This window comes from Pararge aegeria, chromosome 5 (genome assembly GCF_905163445.1).
Source record: "Pararge aegeria chromosome 5, ilParAegt1.1, whole genome shotgun sequence".
NCBI classification, from domain to species: Eukaryota; Metazoa; Arthropoda; class Insecta; order Lepidoptera; family Nymphalidae; genus Pararge; species Pararge aegeria.
Genome location: NC_053184.1, coordinates 11966588 through 11984874, shown reverse-complemented (window position 1 = coordinate 11984874; position 18287 = coordinate 11966588). Strand labels below are relative to the sequence as shown.

At 33.9% G+C, this 18287-nt stretch overlaps 2 protein-coding genes across 2 annotated transcripts; one reads left to right on the top strand and one right to left on the bottom strand.

Moving 5' to 3' along the window:
• The first annotated feature begins 8091 nt into the window (after window positions 1-8091).
• LOC120623856 lies at window positions 8092-9891 on the top strand. Its single transcript, XM_039890126.1, has 2 exons — window positions 8092-8665; window positions 9210-9891. Exons 1-2 carry the CDS (start codon window positions 8318-8320, stop codon window positions 9786-9788), a joined length of 927 nt encoding a protein of 308 aa, XP_039746060.1. The 5' UTR covers window positions 8092-8317; the 3' UTR covers window positions 9789-9891.
• Window positions 9885-11446, bottom strand: LOC120623855 (protein ANTAGONIST OF LIKE HETEROCHROMATIN PROTEIN 1-like). Its single transcript, XM_039890125.1, has 2 exons — window positions 10978-11446; window positions 9885-10813 (listed from the first exon to the last, which is right to left on the bottom strand). The coding sequence occupies exons 1-2, from the start codon at window positions 11425-11427 to the stop codon at window positions 9992-9994; spliced, it is 1272 nt and encodes a 423-aa protein (XP_039746059.1). The 5' UTR covers window positions 11428-11446; the 3' UTR covers window positions 9885-9991.
• Window positions 11447-18287: the final 6841 nt, after the last annotated feature.

Below are 18287 nucleotides of genomic sequence, written 5' to 3'. Positions count from 1 at the left end.
ATAAATTTGAGTTAGGACGACTAAAATAACACGTTTAAAAAAATCCGAAACGGTTTTAATCTGTGACTAGCAACAACAAAGTTTCCAAACAATGCGTGTTCAATAGATAACCTAAGCTAACTCTTTAGTAGACAGACACAGACATAAGTCTGCCTTTTCCGCTCAAAACTGACAAAGAAAACTAAGGTAATATTATATATTATCTGGTTTAAAGTGTACATACTATTAGTTTCCTACTTGCTTAATTGTCCGCCAAAATGTTTTTGTATTTCCTTTTCATACGATATAGAGAAGCTTTTACCTCTCCTTTTAACGTATTTAACAAAAAAAAGCCGGGCGGTCACATAGCGCTGTGAAACCATTGTACAAGACAAAACTTTGCAAAACGTGCTTCTGGATGCGTAATAGAAACGCACGTTTAGAAAGCTTTGTCTAACAAAATCACTGATTAGGTCGGTGATCAAAACCAAAATTATCGCTCAAATTATCAAAGCAAAGGTAGTTTTAGAAATCACAGACTTTATTTATGTATTTAACGATAACGTGTAATGGTAATTTATTACTATCAATTGGTAAGCCATGGAAGAAAACGGCATTTCCTCGAACTTCTTTACTTAGACCGTACTTTATGCAGTAACGGAAATCGTTGTCAATAAAGAAACGCAAAATGAATATTGTGAGAAATGATAGCTAAAGGAAGAATAACAAAAGCCACAATAGAACGCCATCAGTCAGAAGTGGTGGAGTGCAGTCAATGGCTGCTGTCAAAACAGCGCCATTGAATACGACTGCTTATGATTCAATAATGGCTATCACTTCTACCATCGTAAATAAATCAACGTCCAATTCCTGATGTTGTATTATAAATGTCTTTAAAGAAATCTTGGATATATTCTTAGAAATCAGGTCATTCTGAAATTTTAAAAAGTCAGGCCTATGTTTGACCCACTGTCAATACTAATATATAATGCGAAAGCGGATGCGTTTTTTTTTTTGGCTTAGTTACTGCACCAATCTTGATGGCCTTTTTTATCCGAAAAAGGACAAGAGCATTATTTCCTGGTGAATTAAACATAAAAAATGTGTTAGTGCCTGTGATAGGCCTACATGAATAAAGATATTTTGAATTTGAATTTTTTGAATTTGTTACTTATTCACAGCTTCACAGCTCAACCAATTTTGGAAAATTTTGCATAGAGATAGCTATCATCCTGGAATAAGATACATTCTATACTACAGTAATATTGGATTGCTGAAAAACATAAAAACGCTGCCTAAGTCCCGGGCAAGAGCGAGTTTTATTTGCATATTTTGACGCAACAATACAAAATTTTCTTTCTTCCAAGATGCCATGATGAATTCTCAGTTAGATAACAAGATAGTTGGAAATCTACCTGCGGCAAATTACCACAATAATAAAGAAACCGTTTAAAAATTCATGTATTCTATTATTCTACTTAAAATGTTTACTCCTTCACATTTAAATGTCTACCACTTCTATTTATTGCCCCAATAATGGAGCGCAGCAAACAAAAGCACTAATTTTTCTTAGGAGATTTATATTACTACAAAAAGTGTTGCAGCAAAGAAATAGGTATTTTCCACGTCTATTGTCAGGAACACTGAGAAATCCGAGAAAACTCATAGCATATATAAACTTTTTGAAACTTATTTTAAGTAATTTTTTATATTAATCAACCTTACTATGACAATTTAGTATAAGAAGTAAGAATGTGCATTTTGTTTTTAAATAAAGTAGGTAATTTATAAAACCAAATTGTAACCTATTCGTAACCTAAATTAATGTACGAAAACGTACAGCGAACGAAGTTTAAGCTCGAAAATAGTGCACGAATAAAGTACCTAAGTATGTGGCACTTGTATTCAAAACAGCCGTTACTTCCTTGAAATTCTTTTATAGAAAGGAAATGTTCCGATCGGCGAAGTCGCATTTTAAACTGATATAAACGGAGAAATGTTGAAAAGCGCGCTTCCCAAGAGGGCGAGTCATCGCAACGTACTTCCGTTGCATTCAGCACGAACAGACAGTTTGTTTTAGTTTTATATTAAACAAACAGTTACCCCTGACTTTGTCCGTGTGTAATTTCTGTTATGCAATTTCCCGTGGCAATCTACCTTTCAGTGGACCATCGAAAAAAATCGGTTCAACCGCTCCAAACACCAGCCTAGACTTGCTTGGTCTATTAATGTCTCACTACATAGCACAAGCCTCCTATCACATTAGAGCGAAAGGTTTTGTGTGCCAACACAAACACGCCAATCAGACAAAAATACTGAAAACATTTGGGTTATGCTATATAATGTTATTAAAGTGGAGGCAGTTATTTCTTCGCACACAAATACTTATTTGTGTAGAAGATTACTTAAGACACATATTTATATTATTATAATACTAGTACGAATGAGTCGACTCCGACAATTTCGACAATTCTGATGTATTCACTTCATACTTCCGTCGTTTGGCGTAACGTTTACCGTTCACGCATCGCAAGCATCAGAATCTCTCGAAAAGGATATTTTTTGCATTTATTGCAACATTTTTCATTAATGATAGCAGCCATTGGTCTTAGCGTGATGTTGTAAAGCCAAAATTGTTACTACAAATCCCAAAAAAATAATAAAAATCATCGAACAAGCATTTTCTGAGATTAGCGCGTTGAACCAAACAAAATTGGAAAGCTTTATAATATTTCAATTATGCCTATCCAAAAAACCACGTCAATCTAACACTCCGTTGCGCGGATTTTGAAAGACAAATGCGGAAAAAAATGTTATCCTGCAGAAGCTGTTTTCTGTTCCGGGGTAAAAAGAAGCATATGAGCTATTCCAGACTATATTGTAGGTATTTCTAACATATTTTAGCCAAATCGGTTCATTCGTCGTGGCGTTAAAGCGTAACAAACATCCATCCATCTATCCATCCATATATACATTCATCCATCCATACATCTATTCTCACAAATTTTCGCATTTATAATATTAGTAGGATGGTACGCATGCATTCGATCGTTGTCCCATATGCCTTGCGACTTGCTGTTATCTGTAAAGAATTATGTCCTTGATCTCTGACAATATTCATCAGATCTTCATTAAAATTGCAACACAACACAAATTGCAACAAAAACACACTGTCAAATAAAAAAAGTATTATCAAAATCGGTGCAAATTTAACGGAGATATGAAGTAAAATTGATAAAAATTTTCATCCTATTTCCCGGAGGAAGCTTATTGTTTATCGGGATAAAAAGTATCCTATATGTTGACCCGGGATATCAGCTACCACTATACCAAATTTTATTTAAATCCGTTCAGTAGTTTTCACGTGATGCCCGGACAGACAGACAGACAGACAGACAGACAGACAGACAGACAGACAGACAGACAGACAGACAGACAGACAGACAGACAAAAATTAAATAAAAATCAGTTTTGTACTCAGTATCGATTATAAAGCATCCCCCGATCAAAATTTTCAAAATATATTAAATGTACAGAAATCTTCCAGTTACAGTTTTATTATAAGTATAGATGTGTAAATAAATAGTTGTGCAAAGCACACACACACACATAACTTAATTGGAAGAAGGAATCGGTTGGTAATGCACTTTTGAATATTGCAAAGGTTTTCATAAACTTGCTATGACGTTTATTAACTACTGTTAGGGTTGTGACAACTTAAAAAAAAAAACAAAAAAAATATCACCTTGTCACATAAAACTTGTGTGGTTTGAGACGAGGTGAGTTACCGAGTTGTCGTTAATTGTTTTAGTCGAAGTTGATCAATAAAAATAATAATAAAAAAAAACGGCATTACGCTCATTTTTATATTATTTGTTGTAAGCTGGATTAGTTTTGGACTCGTTTGTGTTTCTTAATCATAAGCTCAACGTATGATCAGGAAACCTGTCCGAAACTAGTCAGACATTATCGTAAAAAACTGTCACTAACCCTTAACGACCCCCGATATTTTAAAATCGGACCACAACATCTATCGGATGTAATATCGTATATAGATAGGTACCTATTACCCAATTTTTAATTACTTGAACTGTATACAGTTAATTTATAACTTTTAATAATACTGGTGTTGACTTTAATGGAAAGTAATTTTCGCTGTCATTGAATTTTGGAATTCCATATTTTTTCAATAAAAGATATAAGAGATATTCTAGATACTGTATTTTATTTTCTTATAAGCATTATTTTCTGGTTTATCCTCGCTCTTTGGAACGGCGTGTTCACTTCATATAATTCAAACCAAAAAAATACGAATCAATATCACTTTTGTGTGCCTTTATATACGGAAATGATTTAGTAGAAATAGTTGTTTGTAAGTAAACAAAGCAACGTAGTAAACAGAGACGTCTAAGCCTAGACGCTGTGATGTATCGGGTGCTAGCACGCGACGTTGCAATATATGCGGCTCACCTTGTGCCCTTACAAAATAATTATAAATCCTGCAAATAACCTCAATTTGTTCCTGAGACTTTTGCATTTATACAATTCAGTCTTTCTTCTATGTTACAGGTAAATGGGTATTAGGGTGCTGAGAGCTGCTAAATGAGGTTGAGAGAACTGAAACTATAAATAATATATGCAATTATTCACAATGAAAAAAAGATGTCGACCATATTTCTTATTAAATAGATATCTGTTTTACACGATTTAGTGATACTTTCTTGATAGAACAAAAATGTAACAGAAATAAAATAAAAAAATAAAGTATTTTTTTCTAATAATATCAAATTTATAACGAACTCGACGACTTTTGTTAATTAAAGCAAGAAAAGTTTTAAAATCATACACCACTCTGTTTTATTAGAATTATATACAAAAAGATCAGGAACCTGAGTTTATTCCTGAAAGATGAAAAAAATAATTACGTGGAACTATGAAGATTCTGTTACATACACTGCGACAATCATATTTTTTTCAGATTGTATTTATACAAAATAATCAAATACAGTCACAATAAAATAAAGTGAAGAAAACCTTTAAAAAACAAGTTTCGTTTTATAAACTAGGTACTAGATGTCCCCACTTCCCAGCGGTTTCATATGCGTTTACTAAGAGTCGTAAAGTAGGATAACCTCTTCATACTCTTAACTGTACGTATTTTTATTTAACATCTTCTTCTAAACTATGTGCCCAATAACGTTTTGCAAATTGCATCATTCTGTGCCTAATAATGATGATCAAAATTCAGCTTATTATTTTAAATTTATTTTGAGATAAAATGCGCATTACAAAATATAGCTAGGTGATTATATTGTTCAGTGGATTTTTTCCAAATGTACTCAATATTCTTGTAATATTTAGTATTTATGTATAACGGACTATCGAGTGAGCTAAACTGGAACTCGGTTCAAAAGTTTTAGAGTTCATAGATTTCAAAAAAACAAACAAATCCTTCCCCTGAAATGGGTTTCGAATATCAGACTGAGTCGCAATAAAGCGTAGCTGGGTTTAAATACTACTAAACATAATTAAATATGTTAACATTTCAGTCAATCATCAGTCCAAAGTACCTACTTTCTTGTCTAGACTGATCCGATGACTAATAACGACAGGATTATGTTGTGTAGTACTAAAGCCAAGTCTGATCTGATCAGGCGAATTGGTCAATATCATACCATCCATTTTCAAGCTCTTACTGGTAAGAGCTTGAAAATGGATAGCAAATTAAAAACCAGAAAGACAAAGGAATAAGCTCGATATATTACTCTTGTTAAAAATATTCGTATGTAGTGCGTCTGATTTTGAAGCGTCACATTCATTCTGAAATGAAATAAAAATACTTACATAATAAAATTTCATCGCGATATATGATTAGTTTTCTGTCTTGTTTACAGAAATGCGGCCTTATTACTCAAACATAATATACGAGAAAAGGTCGTGATTACTTATTCACTCATAATGTCAAGATGATGCATACCGCTCATACGGCTAGTCCCACGTCAAGATTAAAGGACAGGTGCAATATTACCAACATTTTTGGGATATTGCCCAATTTTTTATTTTTTTACACGCGAATGAAACTGACAAATGATATAGATCACATGGCCAGCACTAACAAGCTGTGAAATATACACACAAAATTTTTCAGTAATAGCAGAAGCGCGCTACTTCATCAACTTAATTAGAAAAACACATTCGAGTTTTCGTTCATTATGCACCGGAAAAATACTTGTCATTCGCTTTTTTTTTTTGCTAATACAACTTCGGTCACAGTCATTTTGTAAACAGTGGATAAATAACTTGATTTGTACCAGATTTTTTTTTAAATTTATATTTTATTTAAACGAATTTGCATATAAAAATGCTTATTTAATGAATGTATAGTTTTCAAGGAAAAATTGAAATTATACTAATTGATTCACAGCCAATTTTCTTAATATTGGCCCGAAGAGTATTTTGATATAAGAAAAGTGCCTACGGGTGCATTTTCGACACACTGAATTCATTGTCACTATTGTTGTGGTGAATTGTCTTATAATGAGACTCGTTTGACGCAAATTACCTACTGTTGTCATCTTTATCACGTCTCGATAGGTAGATTAGACTTCAATTTTCATGTTAACCCTCTATTTTGTTGAAAAATTCAACAATAATTTCCAGAGCAAAGAATATATATGACAATAAACATAAATGGTACATTTTTATAGTATATTATAATAAATAACGATTTATAAATGGAGAAAGCCATGCACGTATCTTATTTTCCATTTGGAAGTAACTGGTTAAAAAGTTAATTAAGCTGTAGACGGGTCAGTCCCAGGGTGGTTTAATTTATTGCTTTGCACATTTTTCTCGCACTGCAACTGCTTCAAAATTTTTTAAATAAATTCTCATGATTTCTACGTTTCAGTTCGGTATTTTGTAGTTTTGAATACTTTATATTGTGTTGAAGAACCAAAAATTTATCATACGATACACCATTCAAATATACACGATTTTTATTTAAAAGTACGAAAATTGTGACGACTTTAGTTAGAGATGATAAAAGAGCATAGAGGCGCACCGCTCACCTTGCATCTGCCCCACGATGAGCGCGCGGTCCAGCCCGTCCAGCCGTAGTATAGTGCCTTAATTTCAGTACCATTAACATTTGACAACTTGACTATCTTTCAACATTATTATTTATTGAGTATTTTAAATATTCTTTTCACTTAAATATGTGTATTTCCCAAATATAATTTCAGAAAATATATATTCATAATGAATGTGGCGAATTACTCTACCTTTTTAGTGTTGGTCATATTATCATTACTTATATTTTCAGCTCGGTAGGATCTTAAATCAAACCCGATCCCTGGTCTTTTACTATCACAGTTTAAATTTATGTGAAAGCTATCGTTAGTACCTTTAGAAATTATATTTAGAACTGCGCACCGGTTAGTCCGGTTAAAGGAAATAGCATCATTAGCTTTGCTCGTATTTCTTACGGTAGACATTTCATGCTCACCTTAAAAGAGTTGCTCAATATAATATTATTAATCTTTTTTTGGAAACCGCAACTTTGATTGTAGCTTAACTTAACTCTTTTCTTATTTTTTAATGTCACCTAATAATATTACAACACGTTTTCAAACTTACTCCAGTAGGTTGCGATAGTGATGTTCCGTTATAAAATGGAATACGCTAACATGAATTTCAGATTATTATTATTATATTAAGGTGACGCTTAAACGATTTCTATATTAGGATTATACTTACGTTATCTTAGTATAAAACTATATATACTATCATTTAAGGGTAATTGTATATATTTTTATAACAAATTACCAGATGAAATCCTTGATATGTCTCTCAATAAGTTCAAAGTTTACATAAAACGTAAGCTTATAGAAAAATTCTATTATAATATTAAGGATTACATGTATGATAAAAAAGCATGGGTATGAATTGCTCTAACTTCATAGCTCAACATTAACTAGACTGTGAGATGGTGATAAAAAAAAAAAACCTGGCTAAGTTTGTTGTGGGCTCTTCTTAGACCAGGGCGCGTTTGGAACCCTCCTGGCTTTAGTTTTAAGTTAACGAATACAGTTATCACCATCATGCCGCATTTTCATTAGGGGACATTTGTAGCGCGACTCTGTCGCTCGACACGAAATTCACGTGTCTCGCGCGATGTCGCCCGACGTCGTCCGACGTCGCTTGGGACATTTACGGGTCGCGCAACTTGTCGCTAGTCGATGGTCTGCGAGCGTCGACGCGCGCGACTTTCGTGTCCCTCGACAGTCGCCGGACAGGCTTTGAGTGGTGAAAACGTGTGTCGCTTTGTGTTGCGAAAATGGCAGTAGTGTGGTCCAACGAGAATATATTGACCCTGATCGAGATGTATCAAAATTCGCAATTATTGTGGGACACTTCACATCGTGATTATAAAAACAAAATTAAAAAAAATGATGCATGGGAATCTATCGCGACTACATTAGATATACCTAGAAAAGACGTCGAGGGAAAAATGCATAACTTAAGGTCTCAGTTTCTCAGGGAGAGAAAAAAAATTGCAAGCTCAAAATCCACTGGAAGTGGAAGTGGGGATGTTCACAAAAGTACCTGGTTTGCGTATGATTCGCTGCTTTTCCTAGTAAAAGGGTCGACAAGTTCAGGCAGTATGGACACTATGAATACTCAGGTAAGCTCCCGTTAATATTGTTTCTATTTTTTTTATTTTGTACCAGTTTACAAATCATTTTTTTTTGTGCATCACTGGATATTGAACTATAGTGTTATATATTTTTGGAATCTACTCATCATTTTCTAGTTGATGATAGTATACTTAATCTCATTTTCGAAAAATTTTTTCAACTTCAGTCTTTAATGCGGGACCATAGTCACCCCATCAATTTTTTTTTAATTTTACTAGCCTATGTAATAAGCTAAGGATTCTAACAATACCTCATTCATAAAAACCGTTCAGGCGTATAGAAGTTATGGTGGAATATAGGAACTCACATACATACATACATACTTGAACCCTGAAAACAATATACTCCTTTTTTCAAGCAGTCGTATAAAAATACAGCTTATATTCTATAGATAATCTTCCTTTGGTAATAAATGCACAATTAAAATCTCTGTAGTTTTTTATACAATTTATTTTTATTTCTTGTCTTTTGTTCTTCGCCTGCGAAACTGTGATTTAATGTTTGTTTTACACTGATTTTTTCCTTTTATAGTCATCCGAAAGTTCGGTGGCACTCGAAGAAATACCAGTGGCATCGCAAGTATTAACGCAACCACCAGAGGCATCAACGTCGCCGCCATTACCAACTCAACCAATACCGGTGCCGCTTCCAAATACTCAAAATAAAAGGAAAAAAGATGATCTGAGTGAGGTATATGAAATAATGAAGAGCGCAAAAGCCAGGATGGATCAACCAAAAGACGAATTTCAAGTTTACGCCGACTATGTAGCTTCTGAGTTAAGAAATATAAAGAATGAACATGCTGTGCTACAGGCGAAGTACTTTATTAATAATATCTTATTAGAGGCTAGGATGGGAAAATACAACTATGCAGAATACCAAACGGGAAGTAATTCAAGCCATACTCAAAGTTATGGATACCGTTCTGCTCCTCAACAGTCATCCTATTCGACAAATTCTGTTAATGATGATATAGTAACTGCTAATGCTTCTCATGTTAATAATGATAATGAAGCACCAACTGCACCAACTTTCACAGAATTACGACAAATTGAGAATATTGAAGAACTAGTTTCCCACTTTGAATCAGAAACGCAGAACAAAGAATAATTATAATACTTATAATAATACTAATAACGTTGATTTTCTGTCACTTAAACATAGATTTTTAAAAAATAATAGTTAATAAATACTTAAAAATAATGAAAACTTATTAGTTAGTAGTTTTTTTTATATGATGCTAAGTTTATTATCATTTATTCCTTGGTCTTTAGCCCAAAGCTATAAAAAACATCATTCAAATTTCTTGCAGCCTATGATTGAATAGTTTGCCATGGGACACTTCCTTGAGCACTGCAGAAATATTCAGCAAAGAGGTTTCTTATTGTCTGAGCGGATTGAGGAGGAGGTCTGCCTTGCCTACTTAAGTTCCTCATATTATTATTTGTCAACTCCCTTCGCCACGAACCTTCCACAACATTATGACCAGCGTCTTCAAAATCAAATGTGGTATTTGGTGTATACCTCGCGGTTGAAGTTGTATTACGTCTCAGGAAATTATGTAGGTACACGCAAGCCATTACAACTAATTCAGCATTTACTGGACGTAATGGGATAGCTTTACGAAATACGCGAAACACTACAGACATAATGCCAAAAACATTTTCAACAATTCTTCTTGCTCTTGACAGCCTGTAGTTGAAAATCCGCTTTAAGCTTCCCTTTTCATGAATGCCGGGGTAGGGCCTCATCATGTTTTCAGAAAGTGCAAATGCACTATCTCCCACTAGAACGTATGGTATTTTCGGACCACCTTGGACCAGTGGCTCAGGATCTGGTAAATTCAGTTGCTCTTCATTAAGTGCTTTATAAAATGTAGTCTCCTGGAATACTCCACTGTCAGACGACTTCCCTTTTGCACCACAATTAACATATACAAAGTTATACTCAGCATCCACAATTGCTAAGAGAACTAAGCTAAAATTCTCTTTGTAATTATAATAATCACTGCCAGAATTGGGTGGCGCTTCTAGTAACACATGCTTTCCATCTATCGCTCCGATGCAGTGAGGAAAATTCCATAATATTTCAAAATTACGAGATTTCTCTTTCCATTCATTTACATCGGTTGGCGTCTGAAATACAAGAATAATATTAATAAATTAACATACAATATTAAGTATCAATATAAAATTTAAAATACCAATATAGTTTACCGTAACCCTTACTTACGGTAAACGTTTATGGTATTATTACTGTAAGTAAGGGTACATGAGATTAAATAATATTAAATACTTACTTTAACAAAAGAATTTAATGCCTTTATCAATTCTTTGCAAACTTCTGGTATAGTATGACAAATTACTGATTTTGACACTCTAAAAGTATAGGACAATGAACCATAACTATCGCCAGTTGCCAAGTATCTCAATGTTATAGCGAGTCTGATGTGAGGGTCGATAGATTTCCGAAACTTTGTATCTTGCTTGACTACGGCCGGCCCAACCATATTTAAAAGTATCTCAAAATCGGTTCTAGACATTCTAGTAAAATTTTCGAAAGATCCATCGCGCATTCGAAGACTGGTTATTAAACTTGAACTTTCCCTTTGGAGCAAATATTCCCGGACCCACCACCTCTTTTTTTTACGTTTTGCTAATGTCTTCCGAATAATTATGTAAGCTGCACTGAACAACACTACTTCCTCGGGCGACATACTGATCACGACTGGCCAATGTGAACGAGTCATATGTCGCGGGACATTGTCCCACAACTTTTGCAGAGACAACTACGTGAATGTCGAGCGACAAGTATCTGCGACATGTCGCCTAGTGAAAATGCGCCTTCACTAACATTAGTCTAACATGTTAATTGTGTGAACGCTTCATAAGTGCCTGTAATAGGGTCTACATTAATAAAATACTTTTGAATTTGAATTTGAATTTATACTTTTATACTAATATTAAAAAAGGTAAGATTCGTTTGTTTATTTAGTCTATAAATTTATAAATTTTGAAACTACTGAACTGATTTTGATAATTCATATGTGATTTTCTGTTTTTGTTGTAAGGGCATTCCAAATTGCCGTATGTATCTTAAAACGGTAAGCAACTACATAACAGTGCAGATCTTTTCAATGCCTAGCGGTTTCATGGCGGAAAGGTGGAAGGGAACTAGATCGCATATAGTTCAGGAGCCCACTCTGTTTTGAGTGATGGAATTTAAAGTAGATTCTTTATATTCTTTCTTTTAATTAAATATATATATAATTCTTTCTTCTAATAATTATTGTGTGTTAAAATCTACTTATATAAATTATGTTTGTTATATATTTATAATTTATATATATTGTGTATATTTTATATCTATATAAAATATTTATTTGAATTATATACGCATTTGTATCTTTACTTTTTGGAATTTATGTATCAATACCCTTGGCACTATCCTGTTCTCTTGCTGTAAGTCCTTTTTACAAAGGTTGCTTGTAAGAGATTGCTTGCAGCAATAGGGCCGCCTTTGCATGTCAACATTGTGTACTGTATACTTCTTTCTTCTGTTTTTTTTCCTGTATGTTATACGTGCAATAAAGTGTTTCTTCTTCTTCTTCTTACGACGATGCTCCAATCGTTGGAGTTCCTGTTAGGTCAACGATAAGTCTTCTAGCACTGTGAAATATTTGGGTACCTATAATGCTGCTACACAGTTTAATTCATCTTTCTTTTCAAAGACCGACGAGAATAGCAAAAACGGATGGTTATTTCAATTTTATTGTAGAAAAGATAGGAACAAGAATTCCCTCATACGAACGCTCAAATAAAAGATTCTTTTTTGAACCGAAAAACGAATGGATTAGAATACGAAAGTTATCTAGCGAACCGTGCGAATGAAGCAGGTGTTGGGCCACACTTTTTATTCTGCCTGCGGGCTATACTTGTATTGCAAGAGAGCACAGTTGTCGATCAACCTTTTGAATACGTACGTACACGTGGGTGAATTGTATATCGTTCACATTTTCAAATCTGTAGAAGCCCAACTAGCGCAAAAAAAATTCAATCACAGCTAGAACTTTATAAGATTGTATAATCTTTTATATAATAGCCTTATTGCTATGGCTACGAACACGAAGTCCGACAAGTCCGAAAAAGGACTCTTACGGGCCTCAGTAGTAAGAGGCATAGTCTCTATAGGCTATAGCGCTATCTAGACGATGTCTGCATTTATTACGAGATCAAAAACGTCAAACAGTAGGTTAAGAATAAGAAATACAGTGAAAAGTAATAGACTTGGTAATGAAGCGGTGAAAGCCTAGTGGTTAGAACTTCGGCTACACTTTTGAGGATCGATTTAGATGGAATAATTATTATTACTTAATGAAAGAAGAAAATGATTATGGAAACGGGATAGTGCAATTTTACTATATATAACAATTATACATAAATAGCTAATACAAATACAAATAATATAGAAAAAAATACATATATATATATATATATATATATATTATAGAAAAAAATACATATATATATATATATATATGTATTTTTTTCTATATTATTTGTATTTGTAAAATATAAAAATACATTCAGAGCAAATATATAAGTTTATGATTTCGTAGATAAATAATATTCTTTTAAACGACATTTGAAGATGCTTAATGATGACTATGTTATGTCTCTTGGCAATCCATTTAGAATCCCAGGCACGCACCTTTAACTTTTCTAAGTTATGTGCGTTTTGAGCAATTAAAGTATCACTTGCTTTAACGCTGTAGAAATACGTCGTGAGCATTTTGGCAGCTCGGTGGACTACGGCCCTGACCCTTCTCATTGTGGAAGGAGACCCGTGCCCTGTAGTGCGCCGATATAGGGTTGATATAGTGATGGGATTTTTCATAGCAGTTTTTTTGATAATATCAGAAATGGTACGCAGATAAAGTCACAGGAATCCTAGTCATCATCATCGTCAGTCTATCCGTCCTTCTGCTTATTTCAGAGCATAGAACAACCACCCGCTCGCATGCGGGTTGGGTAGCTTTATCAGTTAATATATTTTTTTATCATGTTACTAATAATAACTGAGACCATCGGGTTCTCTGAAGCTCCTAGTTCATCACCAAGTTCCTCGATCTGGTAGTGACATTTATAACATAAAACCCTAATAAGCAAATATTCTGTAGTTAATTATTCTTACCACCTGATCTAAGTAATAACCTATTATAAATTCAGTAGTGGTACCAACTAATATTCTAAAATACTGAAGTCAACTCTAAAACATTTGCATGGTGCATAGAGAAATATATTTCTGTAAACAAACGTAGTGGCCGGGACGGTATATGATCGAACGAACCACAAAATTCAATTACGTGGCAGACAAAATAAAAACGTTTCAGACTCCACCGTATCGTTGATTTGTTTCACTTTGTTGTGTCGTTTGATATTCGGGTGCGGTTGCAATCCATTTTTCAAATGGAATGGACACAGGTTGTTTATGAAAATTATGAGATTTATCATATTTCAATTCCGCCACAAACCCTATCTGAGATATACCCTATATTTTTAAAACTGGAGATATTTTTCAAATCTGAGAACATTCTACACTATAAGCAGACTACAAGAGAATAAAGAAGTCACTTTTTTGTTAATTACTCCACTCCTATCTACGCAAAGTTACAGCTTGTACGTAAGTATTAAGCTAAGCCACAAACAGATAGGCGAAACTGTATGGGTTTCTTGTTGATAACGGAATCCTAAAAACCTTATGAATCCCTTTTAGGATTCCGCGAAAACGCGGAAGTTGTATATTTAATATACTATTTAAATAATTGTCCATATGCTTTACTTGAACAATATTTATAAATACATTTATAACTGTTATATATTTTCGACCTTAAATTAAATGAGAAATGACAGTCATAATTTTAAATCGTAATGAATTGTGACTGAAACGTAACTTTCAACGATGTCGTTTCAATTTATGTTTGAAATCTTATGTTTGATTGACTGGAGGAAATTAAAATTTTCGTAATCTAATTTGAGTGACAGGTACTTTTTCTGTTGTTAACAACACGAGCTCTAGTTTGCAACACAAAATTACTTACTAGTATACCATTATAAATTTGTAAACGAAATCAGTAAAACATAAATTATGCTTAACATTACCTTAACGCTCCCGGAAAATACTGAATTAATCCGGTTCTTAGTTTAGATTTAAATGAACAGTTAACAGACAAATGATATTGGATGATCTCCTCGTGTAAATCTAAAAGAATGTAATGATCGCACAAAAGCAAGATTTTTTATTTTAATTCAAGGATTGGGTTTTAGGCTGTCCTTAATTGGGTAACACTTTTCAATTTTACCATATTTATTAAGTACTTTGGTCAAGGTTACTTGTTTTTGTTTTACTATACTTTAATTTTATTTCTTTTTAAATTTGTATGCAACATTTTATTTATTTTGTAACGAAATTTTGCTATAACAATGGAGGTAAGATTTTTCAAAAGTGGTTTTCGTAGCAGATAAAACCGTGCTACAGTTTTGCTATTGTGAAATACGTCAAGAAAATAATGGCGTGCAAGTTTTGCAGCGCCTCGGCTGCTTTCTGAGATAATGTCTTAAGATGAAGAAAATTGTATGGTAGATGGCGTGACAGACGTTTTATCTCCCTTTGAAAACCCATGCTTTGGGTTTTTTTAATGTGCTCGAATTTAATCTCACAGAATTTATGTTTTGAGTTTATTCTTTTATTTCGTAACACTTACAAGCGTGAACGAGCAATTTTCCCTCGTTTTCATTCAACATGCTCTTTTTATTATAGTATGATATGAGTGTTATTTTGTAGAACTGGTTACTAAAATACTTTTACTTTTTATTAACATTATTTGTTATCTTAGAGATATGAAAAAGAACTAAGAGATACGAGAAAGCACGAGAAAAAATATTCATAGAAGTAATTTGACAGACTTTTTGGTTTTGACGTATTTTTTTATATGCGGGTCCCGGGTTTTTTCCACGTCCGGGGCAGTTTCAGATTTATAATTTAAATTTTCTCTGGTCTGGTCTGTTGGGAGGCTTCAGCCGTGGCTAGTTATCACCCTACTGACAAAGATGTGCCGCCAAGGGATTTCGCGTTCCAGTACGATGCCGCGTAGACCCATTACGGGTATGGGTTAATTGCCATACCCCTAAAGAGTCGGCTCGTTACAATCGTAGACTACATTATCACTGACCACCAGGTAAGATTACAGCGAAAGGTTAAATTGTAGTGGAATAAAAAAAATCTGGAATATGTCTAACATAATCACCATTATAGTTATACTCGTATATACCGTAAGACTCAACAAGAATTTTATGGAAATGTATTTAAAAACAGTTACCTTGCATCACAATTTTCTGTCACGTTATTTTATCATTCACAGCGAGTTGGACTGTGGCCATTGGAGCCACGCCGCACTGAATTTTGGAATGTTTGCAAATCCAACATTCGGAGTGATGCCACACAGTCCACGCGGTTTTTTACATTCACGACGAGTTAATGTATTTTTTTTTGAGCGATGGATTAAACCGCTTCCTAATGGAGATTTTTGAATGGAAAACCTGGAAGCTGGAGAGAGTTATTTTCTTGAATACATGTGAGTTTGAGGAACTAATATTATCATTTGTAGATAAAACTTATTGAGGAATGGGTACTAATATAACTGATGAATATTTTTATGAACACAAAACTACATAAATACTTTTTTTTTTTTTTTTTCAACATTTTCCAGTTGTGGGAATCGACGGCCACGGCCTTGGACTCAGAAAGCAGGGTCGCTGCCCACTGCACCAATCGGCCGACAAATAATATGTTCTCATGTTAATAATAAAAGCCGAGGCTGGTGGTATCGTCCTTTTCCAGACACAGGGTTGGACTCTACCAACTTAGGAAGTTGGTAGTGTCCCGCACTGCAGGCTGGTTCTGACAATCGTTAAACAAACTTTTTAGCTAAGTTGTATTAAGTACCGATACTAAAATTATAAAGAGGCAAGATTTTTTTGTTTGCAAACCCAATAGGCTCCTTAAGTCCTAGACCGAATTTAACCATTACTCCTGCTAAGCTATAATTTTTTTTTTTAAATATTGAGGATCCTTAAGAGAATTGCAAAAATGTGACCCCAATACCTGTAAAATTCGTTATTTTACGAAGTGTTTGGAACATCGTCGCAAAGTTTCCTGCTTTCAGTATTCTATAGGATATATTTCGGAGAGTGTGCTCAAGAACTGTTTGATCTAGTTCCCCCTCGCCTTTTTACCATCGAACCGCAAGGCATCGCAAGGATCTGAATCCCTACGTGATCGATATACCGCGGACGCGTACGAAGCGCTTCGCATCTTCGTTTCTGATCAGCCCCGCAAGAATCTGGAATGCCCTTCCAGCTTCCTTTTCCACAGTACCTATAATATGAGTACCTTCAAATCAAGAGTGAATAGGCATCTTCTGTGCAATCGCGCTCCACCTTAGGCTGCTTTATCGCTTACCATCAGGCGTGATTGCAGTCAAGCGCGCAAGAATAATGTGATACATGATTAAAGTTCTCATAATTACCTACAAAAAAGTCCACGAGGAAGGATATCTAAGTATCATAGTAAAGTCGCAATAGCAGATTTTGTTTTCTCAAATTGTATTAAATCCCGGCGATTTGGAAACAAAAGTGGCTTACAGTAGTATCACAATATTGAAATAAAAAGTTTTATCACCCAAGATATTTAATTACTTAGTAGTAAAACAATTTCTAATTTATTCCAATTGGACATGTAACATGGAAGCAAATTTAACAAATTTAAGGACTACATCTAAACAAAACAGTTATTTTTAGAGATTTACTTTAATGAAAAAGTTCTTTTTAAAACTACACCCGATTTTGAAAACAAGAACCTACAAATATTAATACAAATAACTAAACCTTCATTCATCTCCCAAATAAACTGTCTTCGGGATGCTTAAAAACGAAAAGAAACGCAAACGAAGTCGCGGGCAACAGTTATTATATAATGTAGAGCTATTATATATGTCACTACCACGTATAGTTCACCAGTTTTATTTCTCTACAAGTTAGCCCTCGACTGCAATCTCACACTATTACGTTCGTTATTCGAAAAGAAAAGTCCCATTATTCTCATTGTTCATGGCAAAATAATATTACCCCGCTCAATCTCAGTTTATCTTTTGCAATTCACCTCAACATAGAATTATCTGTTCGTGACAGTTGGCGGAGTTATAAATGCAAAGTATCCTAACTAACTAAGCAGTGGTTAAACGTCTACTATATAACTTAACCAAAATACGTGACAATAATTTAGTTTTCTTTTGGAGATTTAATAATTGAAATGAATTTTTTAGTTCTGATATACAACAATTAGGTAAATAAACTACTCTGAAACTCCAATTAAAGCAATTGATACTTACGTTAAAGCTTATAAGCGTACCTACTAAATGTAAAACAAAAAAAAAGGTACGCCTCCGTTGTAATGACTAGGAAGAAATAAATTAATTCTATTTTACACAAGAGTGCTCTAAAATAAGAAGGCGCTTTGCTGCGGAAGAAATACTCCGTGAAATTAACTCTT